The sequence below is a fragment of the Candoia aspera genome, chromosome 11 (genome assembly GCF_035149785.1).
Source record: "Candoia aspera isolate rCanAsp1 chromosome 11, rCanAsp1.hap2, whole genome shotgun sequence".
Taxonomy (NCBI): Eukaryota; Metazoa; Chordata; class Lepidosauria; order Squamata; family Boidae; genus Candoia; species Candoia aspera.
This window is the reverse complement of record NC_086163.1, coordinates 7185297-7197993: the sequence shown is the minus strand read 5'-3', so window position 1 is coordinate 7197993 and position 12697 is coordinate 7185297. Positions and strand designations below refer to the sequence as shown.

At 43.1% G+C, this 12697-nt stretch overlaps 1 protein-coding gene across 1 annotated transcript in view; it reads left to right on the top strand.

The window, feature by feature from the left end:
- CMIP (c-Maf inducing protein) overlaps window positions 1-12378 on the top strand; it is a 155659-nt gene extending 143281 nt beyond the window's left edge. The window contains exons 15-21 of the mRNA XM_063312806.1: window positions 193-309; window positions 1569-1709; window positions 2798-2845; window positions 4206-4352; window positions 6699-6804; window positions 8889-8959; window positions 10087-12378. Coding sequence (XP_063168876.1) covers window positions 193-309; window positions 1569-1709; window positions 2798-2845; window positions 4206-4352; window positions 6699-6804; window positions 8889-8959; window positions 10087-10140 — 684 coding nt within the window. The 3' untranslated portion in view covers window positions 10141-12378. The remainder of the gene's footprint in view (window positions 1-192; window positions 310-1568; window positions 1710-2797; window positions 2846-4205; window positions 4353-6698; window positions 6805-8888; window positions 8960-10086) is intronic.
- The last annotated feature ends 319 nt before the right edge of the window (window positions 12379-12697 follow it).

Here is a 12697-nt window from a genome sequence, read left to right as displayed (position 1 = left end):
AGCTATGGAGGTTGTAATCCCACATATCTGGAAGGCATTCATTTAGGGAAGTCTAGACTGGAGTTAAAATGTTCTTGTGGGATTTGGCCATGTTGCCCTCTTGGCTACCTTGGAAGAAGAGCCAAAAGATGTTTCCCAAATTGTGCCTCTCTCTCAGTTGAACCTTTCTCTCTCTCTCTCTCTCTCCTGCAGGTTCATATTTTAATGGGCTCCTGCTACAAGACAAAAAAGTTTCTGCTTTCATTGGCTGAGAACAAACTGGGCCCTTGCATGCTGCTGGCATTGAGAGGCAACCAAACCATGGTGGAGGTAAGGCTGATACCCGCTGGTCCATTTGCCACACCAGACAGAAACAAGAAAGCAGATACTTCCATTTCTGCATTTTGTCTGTTCTTCCTTTGAAAAAGAAGTATCCCAACCACGTCTATGCAGTTACCACTCAAGGGGGATGATTTCAAGTTTCAGAAACACAGGAGATCAACATGTAATGGTGCAAATCTATCTGTGTCTACTCAGAAGTACATCTGATTATGTTTCGTGGGACTCTTTTCCAGTGAATGTGAGAGACAGTGTGATATGACAGGTGAAGTGTTGACCCAGGTTCAAGTCCATCCTCATCCTTGGAAGATCAATGGGTTTGGGGCCACTTACTCAGCCAAGGGTCATTGTGGGGAAAATTGGAAAGGGGAAGCACTAGAGCAAAGGTGGGATATAAATTCAGCAACAAATGAGTAAATAAAGGATGGGAGTCTCAGTGTGGCAAGAAAGGAGACTTAAGAAACTCAGATGCAAGAATTAAGTGAAACCCTAGAAATGTGGGGATATATAGGAATAAAAATGCAAATACAAACTGGACTTGCATTCCTTCTTAATAGAAGAGTTACTCTTTCCTTGGGCATCTTGGGCATCTTAACAAGAGAATTCTCTGCCATCTTGCTCCCATGTTCAAGTCTATAATTTCCAGGGTTCCTTTCAGGAAACCTTCATGGTTGAAATAGATTCTGTACAATCTCCAGAATGTGGCAGCATGGGCAGTGATGGGCATGCCTCGGTATGCCCATGTAACACCTCTGCTTTGCAAATGCCCTGGTTGCCAGTTTGCTTCTGGGTGCAATTCAAGGTGCTGGTTGCTACCTATAAAGCCCTACAGGGCACAGGGCCTGGTTCCTTGAGGGCCACCTGTCTCTTGTAGCATCTGCCTGGCTGATTCGATCCTGCAGGTGTGATGCGCTCCATGTTCCTTCGATTAAACAATGTCATCTGTCGCGACCCTGGAAGGTCACCTTCCTTGTAGGAATGCCTGCCCTCTGGAACAATGTTCCCCCAAGATCTTTTGATTGTTGTGAGCCACCCAGAGTTACTGAGGGTTGGGCGGCACACAAGTTTAATAAATCATTATTGTTGTTGTTATTTTAAAGTACAAAGTCTGTTTATGATTCCTTATTTGTGGGATCTTGGGAAGAGTTAAAGGGTTTGCCCATTTGAAAAGCAGGCAAGAAATGAGTCCGTGCCTTGCTGTGAGCCCACCCCCAGTGATGGGCCATCCTCTCTCTCTCCTTGTTACTCAGATCCTTTGCCTGATGCTGGAGTACAACATTATTGAGAACAAGGACACACAGCTTCAGATCATCTCAACCCTTGAGAGCACTGATGTGGGGAAGAAAATGTATGAGCAGCTTTGTGATCGTCAGAGAGAACTCAAAGAGCTGGTGAGCTTCTCCGATTTATATTCCACCTTTCTACTTCAAAAGAGTATGTGCTGCCCGCTTTTCTTCATGTGATCCAAAGGTAGGGTAGAACGCATGTTGAAACCCAGAGAAAGCCTTTCAAGACTCCTTTGAGTTGGACTTGGCTTCTGCTGGTCATGTGGGCATGCTGTAGCTTTCAGTATGAAAGAAGGGCATTCCTCCAAGACATTGTCTGATCTACAAGTCTAACTTACCAACTTGTAAGTGTTCTCCCATCCAAGATTCAGCCAGGTGTGGTCCTGCTTAGCTTTTTCAAGATCCACCCAAATTAGCTAGATGCTGCCACCTGCTGGTTTATCGATTTCAATTTTCAATTCAATTTTTATTCGGTCATAGACCAGCACTGGTTGATCAGAAATTCCACACAATGGAAGAGAACAGTAACCGGAAGTTCAGAGAGGACTCTAATTAAAGAGGACTTTAATTGCTTAAACCACTGATCTGTATTCTATTTAGATCCTTAAAAGGAGCAACCATATACTCCTATTTTAATACTTTGGCTATGTCCGTGCACTTTTCTATTGCAACCTTTTATTATGTTTAATTTAATATCTTCATTTTGAAGCTGCCCAACTCCATGGCGACTCTGGGTGGCTTTCAACTTAAAGAAAAAGAAAACATATCAAAAAAGAAGGAATACTACCAACTGGAAAACTGGCCCCATTAAGACCAAAAGGATACTCCAAGGGGCCCCACCACCAAACCCAAAGCTTGGGAGAACCAGGTTTTGGACAGTTGGTGAAAAGTCAGTAAGGTGGGAGCAGTACAGATGTTGGGTGGGGAGGATATCATTCCAGAGGGCAGGAGGAATCCCTGAGAAGACATTTGATTGTAATCCGTTGACGAATGTGCTTTTATTTTTATTTATACTATTTAGCACTGAGTTGGGGCCATATCAAGAGATCCTCTGTTGCTCTGCTAGTAGAGGTCCTTAGGTACAGAGGAGACGAGGATTTGAACACTGGACCTCCTGCAGGCCCAAGCCTGTGCTTTGCCACTGCAGATCCATGGTTCCCGCATTTGTAAGCAATGTATCTGTTCTTTTGCAGCAGAGGAAAGGCGGCCCCACCAGGTTAACACTGCCATCAAAATCCACGGTGAGTTGCTCTTTGGAACTTCAGTGGGATCCTGAGCTGGCTGAATGTGGTTTTCAGAGAGCACATGTCTCATAGAGCTGAAGGATGTTGACACACGAGAGTTAGGAAGTGCCCCAGCCAGCATCCATCACCCTTGGCTGTGCTCAGTGGGGCTGTTGGGATTTGCAGTTCTGCTCCATCTGGAAGGCCCAGTTTCCCTACTGAGGAAGCACTGGGGCATTAAGAAAGGATGACCTTGGTTGAGAAGTTGCCTACGCTATGGAAAGAGGTCTTAAGAAAGTGTTTCCCCTACTTTGCAGGATTGGGCCAAGTTACACTAAGATGGTATGTGTGAAGAAGGCCGCACGTTTGCATTGGTGCCTGAACTGCCTCTCCCTTGAATGGTGGATTAGATTAAAATGCCCCAGTGTCTCCACTTAACCTCCATTTAATCTATTTACTGAATTACACCAGGTTTTGGATCCACATCCTATGTGAAACCCTACGCCAACCACATAGGCTGGGCTTGCATAACACACACAGACACGCAGAAAAATAGTTAAAACTAACCAAGCTTAGCTAGAGGTGCAAATGCAACCTCTGGGTCTTTAGCTGGCCTGGCTAAATCTGTTGTGTGAACCCAGCCATTATTTTGCTGTGTAACAGAACTGGGTAGCATGTTTCTCTGCATAGATGGAGATATGCTCCACCATCATGGGAAATGTTAAATGGCAGATGCCACTGAGGAGCTTCACTTACATTTTGCCTGATGCTATGGAACAGCACTCAGTTTGGGTGTTTATGGGAAATTAAAATGGTGGCTCCAAGCTGCTGGATCCAATGACATCTGGGGCTCATTAACATGGGAGTGACACTCATCTAGGAACACCTTAACATTCCCATTCCCCTTAAACCCGAAGGCAGCCTTGCTGCTGGTCGTCCTTGTCTTCTCTTTCCTTCTACCTTTCCCAGCATCAGAGCCTTCTCTAGAGTTACATCTTTGCCTAATGTGTCCAAAGTAGGATAATTTGAGCCTGGTCATTTGTGCCTCAAGGGAAGACTTTGGGTTGATTTGTTCGATGATCCATTGGTTTGTTTTCTTGACTGTCCGCCATATTCTCAGGAGTCTTCTCCAACACCAAAGGTCAAAAGCATCAATACTCTTCCTATCCTGTTTTTTCAAAGTCCAACTTTCGCTTCCATGGAGTGTCACAGGGAATACCATAGCTTGCACAATTCTGATATTGGGAACTATATAGAAGGGACATACAGTTTATGGGATTAGAGACCCTTCTGCCGATGGCATGCCATATTTTTCCATGTAAAAATGGGGAGGGGGAAGGTTTTCCTTGACTGATCTCTGCAATCTTCTGCTTTTTAGGATGCAGACCTGGCTCGGCTCTTAAGCTCGGGCTCCTTTGGAAACCTGGAGAACCTCAGCCTGGCCTTTACCAACGTCACAAGTGCCTGTGCAGAGCATCTCATTAAACTGCCTTCGCTCAAGCAGCTGAACCTGTGGTCAACTCAGGTATGAGCTGTGCAAGCTGCCAAGGGCAGGGAAGTTTGTGCTAACTCAGACTGAGATGGCCCAGTGCGTCACCACAGGAAGAGCTGGTTTCATTCAGTACAAGCAGTCAAGCCCTTTTCAGATTTCTCTCTAAATAAAATACATTTGCTCCTCTTTCAAAGTCCTCCTGTTCCTTGCAGTCACTTTTTGCTGCACCCCAATCCCACCCAGATATGTTTGGATGATGGCTCTCAGCATCTTCAGTCAGTCTGTACTGTTTGTGAATTGTGGAGGTTTTCTTCCACACCTAAAGAGCATCAGCTTGCAGAAGCTATTCTAGATCACACCGAAATATTTTGTACTCAATGAAGCCGTGCAAGGCTTTGGATGTAATTCCATGAAAGGTCCTTTGAAACACAAGCATGGCACCTGTCAGCAGCTCCCAGGATCACACAATTGCCTTCTGAAGTGCCCTGTAATCCCAGGAAAAGACACAGCTGCTTTAAGAAGTTGCAGACAAGCACTGCGTTGTTTCAAAGCTCTTTTTTGGAATCCAGTCCAAAGCCTGGTACAGTCCCAGTATTAAACCTACTCCAGCATTTTGCTTTCAAAACATTGGTCTCCACAATGCCTTTGGGAAGCTCAGAAACAGAGTGGAGGAATTTTGCTTCCCGTGCATCTTGTCTCAAGCATCCAATGTACTGCTGCTTAATATAGAAGCTTAATCTCAGAGTGATTTGGTACGTGGATGCTGATCTTCTGATAAGAAATCTGAGCTCAGGGCAGCACAAAACAATAGCAGTTGGAAAATAGCGTCAGAGGTGTTTTTCAGCTCTTTGCCATTATATGAATCAGAACTTTTAACTGCTGTCTTGGATGCTGTTTTATACTTTATATTTCATGTAATATATCCTGTTTTTATTGTATTTTTTATCTTTTTTTTAGCTTTATTGTAAACCACCTAGAGTCCCTCTTTTGGGGGGAGATGGGCAGTGACAAAATTTGATAAATGAAAATAAATACATTTAATGGAGAGAGATTGGCAGATCACTGTAGATTTATGCGATCCTTTATATACCAGCTTTCCTGAGCCTGGCTTTCTTTAGACATTTTGGGATTACAGCCCCATGAATTTCCAACCAGCATGGCTGAAGTTCCTGTCTCCAAACTTGTGGAGGTGTGCCAGGTTGAGGAAGACTACTTCTATAGAGATGGAAAACTCTGTCTGATTTAGGTGTTGCCTAGACAGCTCACAAGAGTGTAGGAAACCCATGACTTGCAAAACTATGGGAAATATTTAGGAAAAAACAATTCCCTGGGGAGATAGGACTATCCAGTGAGCGGTCCACATGTTTAGGGTCTGTGTAAAGCAATGTGTTTTGGAGGAGGTGAAGAAACCAAGAGGGGAGGGAGAATGAAACAGAGTTTCCACAAAAAGGTTGTAGTTAATTCTGTATTCCATACTGTGACATTTTGTGACAAGTCCCACTTGTCATTTGAAAAGCTGCCCATTACCAAGTCCTCTGAAAAGCCTCAGATTTCAGCCCCTCTTAACATGTTGAACTACTTCAACCCTTTGGTGGCCTGGAGCTTCAGTCCATAAATTTGTCCTGGAGCTCCATGTTTCCCCTACCCCCACCCCGAGCAAATGTTAGGGAACAAGGAGGAACTAGATCTCTCTCTCTCTCTCTCTCTCTTTTTAATCATACGGCATAACGGTTCGGTGTTCATGCTGCTTTTTCTTGCTGGGAAATCCTCGTGAGGTCCAGCAGCCAGATGTGTAGACTATTTAGCCGTGACAAGTCACATTGCCCGGGGTTCACCACAAGGAGACTAGTCTACATTGCACCGAGTTGGGCTGAGAGAGAGGGACTGGCCCAAGGTCACCCAGCCGGCTTTCATGCCTAAGGCGGGACTAGAACTCTCATACCACACCTAGTTGGCTCTTGGGCTGAGAGGGAGGGACTGGTCCAAGGTCACCCAGCCGGCTTTCGTGCCTAAGGCGGGACTAGAACTCTCATACCACACCTGGTTGGCTCTTGGGCTGAGAGGGAGGGACTGGCCCAAGGTCACCCAGCCGGCTTTCGTGCCTAAGGCGGGACTAGAACTCTCAGTCTCCTGGTTTCTAGCCCAGCACCTTAACCACTAGACCAGACTGGCTCTCCCCCACCCTGAGCAACTGTTAGGGAACAAGGAGGAACTAGATCTCTGTGATATGTGGTGAGTTTGGGCAGGCGAGGGAGGACCACGCTAGCTGAGATGGACATTTTGGTTCTCCATAATGACCCTACATGTTTTGAGCCCATTCACTTCCCAGCCATTTACTGCTCCTTACGAACAACACTCCCTTTTTTTTCTTCCCTGCAGTTTGGAGATGCAGGTTTGCGGCTCCTGTCTGAACACCTCACAATGCTTCAAGTGCTCAACTTGTGTGAAACGCCCGTTACCGATGCTGGGCTGCTGGCCCTGAGCTGTAAGTGAACAAAAAGCCTGGCTAGCGATGGGAAGGGTGGGGATGAATTCACCAGTGCAGGGACTGAAACAGTCAACAGTATCATTCCTCTTGTTCTCATGGATGGATGGATGGATGGATGGATGGATGGATGGATGGATGGATGGATGGATGGATGGATGGATGGATGGACGGACAAAGAGACAGACAGATTTGTAATAGAAGGAGAGAGAGAGAGAGAGAGAGAAATATATGTGGAGAGTGACAAAGAGAATTGGGTGGTAAAGAGAATACATAGCCCACACACAACCCACGTTAAAAAAGAAAGAAAGAAAGAAAGAAAGAAAGGCAAAATAATCAGTTCATTTCTCCTTGGAATTAATCATTCCGTATTTGGAGTTACCACACGATTTTGCAACTAATTTTATTCATTCATTCATTCATTCATTCATTCATTCATTCAAATTTCTATTCTAATAGAAATTTGAATTTTAAATAGAAATAGAAATTTGAATTTATTATTCAAATTTCTATTCTAATAGAATATTTGTCACCTTTCACAGAAACATTGTTTTTGGCTGCCCTCTATTCTATTAGTTACTATTAACTAATACTGACAGCCTCTCAAGATAAAGAGTTTCCAGGTTCAAGATTTGGGAAGTGCGCAAATTTTTGTACAAAAAACAATAAGGGAGTCCAGCAGGCCTGTGACAGACCTGAGGACTCGTCATGAGGTTACATATCTTTTCAGTAAAAGTGTAGGAGGAAATCTCTTTTGGGACAATACGTAGTTACTGTTGAAATGCTTGCGCATAATATATCCTTGGATCAAAAATACCATTTTTTCCCATGTTACACATATCACAGCTTGAACACATGGGCAGATATTAAATACACAATATTTTGATAATTTAATCCTACGTACATCTAAAGTCTGTTTACAACAGAACTGCAGTCTTGGGGTGGGGGGTTGAGGGCCACAGTGTAAGCACTGGATAAAATCAGGGCAAAATCTCAACTGGATTTAATTTAATTTAAACTAAATCTATTGAAATGTAATTTATATTAGTGAAATAGAGTTGTCGTTGGGTTTTTTTGTTTCCGTTTTTTTGTGCCTTCGAGTCAGTGTTGACTCCTGGCAACTGCCTGGAAAAGTCCCTGCAGTTTTCTTGGCAAGATTTTGGAAGTGGTTTGCCCTTGCCTGTTTTTTAGGGCTGAGAGAGAATGACTGGCCAAGGTCACCCAGCTGGCTTTGTGCCTAAAACCGGACTAGAACTCACAGTCTCCTGGTTTCTAGCCTGGTGCCTTAATCACTACACCACACTGGCTCTTACTGAAATAGAGCTACTATAATTAAATGCCTGTGAATTTAATAATGTCTTGCAGCTCTACAATTCTGTAGTTCTATAAGCAATAACATTGCTTGCTTGCTTGTTTGCTTGTGGCTGAGTGCACTGGATGAATAGTAGTTAACCATGGTTTGTAACATCACATGCTACAACTTCTCTTGTTTTGTGAACTCAGCCAAGAGAGAGATTTCCTATTGAGGCTCAGCTGATTTTGGCACCTCCAATTTCACTTTTTAAAAATACCAAGATTCTATTCCCTGTGTTTGCAGAGAAAACATTGCTGGAGCATTACTTTGCTCCAGCATTTTTTTTAAAAATTAATTTTGTTGTAGCAAAGCTTTGTATGCCGCTTACTTGGCCGCTTGCAATATACAAACACTAAAACGTCCATGAAATCACACTCCAACAACTGTAAAATGATATGCATTGCTGTCCTGGTTAAACTTTTTCTCACCAAATGGTCTATGGAAGAGGATTGTTTTTACCAGTTCCAAAATCTATGTGGTTGCTAAGAGTCAACTCCAATTTGATAGCATGTAATCAAGGAAAACATAAAATGCTGGATTGGCTTTCTGCACTTAACATCAGGGGGCAAGCTGATCCAAAGTGAAGGGCTTGAGAGCTGTTTAAAGTCCAAACTTCGATTTGGGAAAAGCCTGCGGGGTGTCAACTGCCAACCCTCAACAATTTCCATTTCCTTATGCCATCCTGTGCAAGCTGCATACAGACCAATATCCTTGTGTGTTTATTTCCTAGCCATGAAAAGCCTCTGTAGTTTAAACATGAACAGCACCAAGCTCTCAGCAGATACCTATGAAGACCTCAAGGTATGTTGCATGACTGAAGCACCCTTAATGTGTCTGTAGCACTCTTGAGGACCAGATTTTGATGGGCAGTGTCAGGAGGACAGGATGCTCGTCCTGATTTTCTGGGTTAGCATGCAGAAAATAGAATGTATATATTCACTCCTTCAGCGCTGTTGCAAAACCATAGTGGTCAGTCACTGTGTGTCTGATTGGCCAATTAGCAATCATGTGGCATGCACAGGTCCTATTTGTTCAAAGTTGCCACCTGCATGGTGATTTATAATAGCCTTAACAAACAAAAGGGACGCGGTGGCGCTGCGGGTTAAACCGCTGAGCTGTCGATCGGAAGGTCGGCGGTTCGAAACCGCGCGGCGGGGTGAGCTCCCGTTGCTCGTCCCAGCTCCTGCTCACCTAGCAGTTCGAAAACATGCAAATGTGAGTAGATCAATAAGTACCGCTTCGGCGGGAAGGTAACGGCGTTCCGAGTCGTCATGCTGGCCACATGACCCGGAAGTGTCTATGACAACGCCGGCTCCAAGGCTTAGAAACGGAGATGAGCACCGGCCCCTAGAGTCGGATTCGACTGGACTTTACGTCAAGGGAAACCTTTACCTTTAACAAACAAAACTTGTAGAATATAAGAAACTGCCTTATAGTAATATTCATGCTTTCTGGGTGCAACTCTCAAAAAGGGAGTTGATTCCTGTTAGATGCAGCGTGATTCCTCCAACTGCAGATACTTATTTATTTTATTTTATTTTATTAAATGTATACACCGCCCATCTCGCTATAAAAGTGACTCTGGGCAGCGTACAAATAAAAGTGATGAAACTATTATAAAAAGAGAAAAAATACCAAAAATAGAAGAAGAGAGAAGCTAGATATGGGAGATGGAACGTCCAAACTTCTACTTGCGAAGCATGTTTTCCGCCATTGACCTCTCACTTCTGTTTGTTCTGCTTTTACAAGATATTTTTGTCCAAGCAGAATAATACACTGGTGATTTAGCGGGACCTGGAATCCAGGTCTCACCTCATCCCAGTGGGAAAGATTTCCGTGTCTGTGCGGTAAAAATGCGTGAAGATGTATTCCATTCACCATCATTCTTTCTGTCTCATCTTAATTTTTGTTTTCTCCCCCTCCGCCAGGCTAAACTGCCCAATCTGAAGGAAGTGGATGTCCGCTACACTGAAGCTTGGTGAAAACCCCTCGTGCCCACGCCTTTGTAGTTTTTGACGGGGAGAGAAGAGAATGTTTTTGAAACAATAAAAAGCAAAGAACTTAGACTTTTGGCTTTTGCCTCTAGAGAGCAGGTTCTGAGGACATCAATTTTTAGGTGCTGTGTGTGTGAGGTAGTGAAGTATGATTTTTGCAGGTGGATATTCACACCAGACCTAATCCTTTCAGCTTCGTATTCTCGAATTCAACATCATTTAAATTAAGGTGGGGGGGTGAAGAAAGCAAGACTGAATAGCCTCAAGAAGATTTGGGGGGCAGGGAGGGTCCTCTCTTGTTTCTGGTTTGCTCTTTTTTTTCCTTTTGTACTTTTTTAAATTTGCGTGTCAATTGTTTTTTTTTTTTTAAACAAGAATATGCACCGGTTTTTCAGCTTTCCTTCAACCTTGGCCTTTTCATAGATGCTTTCCCATCTCTTCTGTTCTCCAGTGAAAAATCGAAAAAGAATGTAGGCGAAATCAAGAGAAGGAGCAGCAGTTTGTTTGATTTCCACCCCTCGTTCTGTCCTTTCAATCGTTATGCAAAGTAATATTGTATATACAATTTACATAATACGCCTATTTAAAAAAAAAAAAAAAAAAGTTCCGAAAGAACAGGTCTGGGACCTGCCTTTTATTTATGAATTGTCAATTCATTGTTTGTTTCATTTTTGTTTTGCGTAGAGTACTGGGTAAACAACTTTGGCGTCTTTTTGTTGTTGTGTTGCTCTTTAAAAGACAGAACAAAAGAGAATCGCCCTCCTGTATTATACAATCTCGTTCCAGCGCATCCTACCTTTTTGGTTTATATATGCCTCAGATTTATTCAGCCAGGGGAAAGAATATACATGCATATACCTGGTGCATACACACACATATATATATATATTTACATATATATAAGAGCAGAACACTGGGTGGGCTGTCTGGAATAGATTTTTCAATTCCTAAAGCCACATTTTCAGACTATGCTAGGTGTAGGAATTAGGAGTGGAAAGCAAGCCACCTCTGTTTATGTTTATGATTATTTTTAATGCTAGAGAAAATGCTTAAGTTTTTACCTGAAAGTGAAGATTGAGCTGTCAGCCGTTCGCGTTAGATTTGCCATGGTTTGATTTCTGTTTATGTCCAAAGTTTCAAGGGCAAAAATTCACCCTTCCACGCAGCCACCTTAGGGCGATGTTTCGCATTGGTCTTTCCCCAGCCCCAGCTGTTTGCTTAACGTCCACCTTCCTCAACACGGTGGCCCTTCCGCCATATTGGTCTGCATCTGACCATAAGCCCCGTGGAAGATGCTGGGAACTGCCAGGCAAACCTGTGGAACTACAGGGAGAAGGTTTACCCGGACAATGTGATCTCTCAAGTTCCAGAGATGGAGATCAAATTGTCTTTCCTGTGATCACTTTCTCGAATCCCCCTGAAAGTATGACCATCTCTCGTCCTCATCCTCCTATGTGATTGCTCAGATAAATGATAAAAAGTGTGTGTGTGTGTGGTTTTTTTTTAAGTGGTTTCATTTATAAATACGCTTTTGGATTTCCTCCCCCCCATGACAAGCATTCTTTCAATGGAACAGCTACTTCTTTTTTAAAATAAATTAACAAGGCAAAGGTTTTGTTTGATGTTCCTTTTCAAAGTTACGCATGCATATATTCAGTTCTTTTGGCAATGCAAGAGATCTAAAAACCAGGTATGCATATAAACACACACACACACACAAAAATCTTTGTTATTTTCTTAAATGTTGCTGGGTAGTTTATTCATCTTTTCAATCCCTTTTATCTCTTGACTCTCCCTTTTTATAAGAATATCAACAAAAAGTTGGTTCGAGTCTTAATTCTTATGTTGTGCCAGAACTGTTGTGAGAAGGACGTCCATTGTTTGTGTTTTTGCCAGGGGGGGGGTAGAAAAGTCAAGATGGTGCCACTGCTTTTTTATATGGGTCACAGGCACATTAAAAAGGGTCAGTCCTTCAATCGTGCAGCCATCTTGATTTTTTTTTACACAGACACAACCCTGCAGATGCTCCTCTTTCTGTCTTATATCCCACGCTGACTGATAAAACTCAGTGAGGGAAGAAAAGAAAAAAACTAACGCCAACATTTTATCCTTAGCTGCTTTTACTGATGGATTACTACTACTGTTCTGTAGCCATGTTTAAAAGAAAAAAAAAGATGTGAAATAATTTCAGGCGAAAAAAATAATAAACTGTAACTGAATATCTTTTAGGAGTGTTCGCTGCCTTTTCTTTGACGAAGAGAACTTTGCTTGCAGCTTTTCTGATCCAGCTGGGAAATGGCCTAGAGTAGAATCTGAAGGCTCATGGCACTCCTGAGAAATTTAAGCTGAAGCTAGTCTGGGTAGGAGTCTGTCTGAAATAGGTAAGCTGTCCCCATTTCCCATGGTGTCTTCTCCTTATATTCTGGGTTATAAGGCAGCCCGGAAGAAAAACCATGTAACCTAAGTTGTGTTTCCTTGGACAAAGAAAACTGGTACTATCTCTGTGTCCTTCATGACAGCAGCAAAGCCCAACCAAATTGTTTCT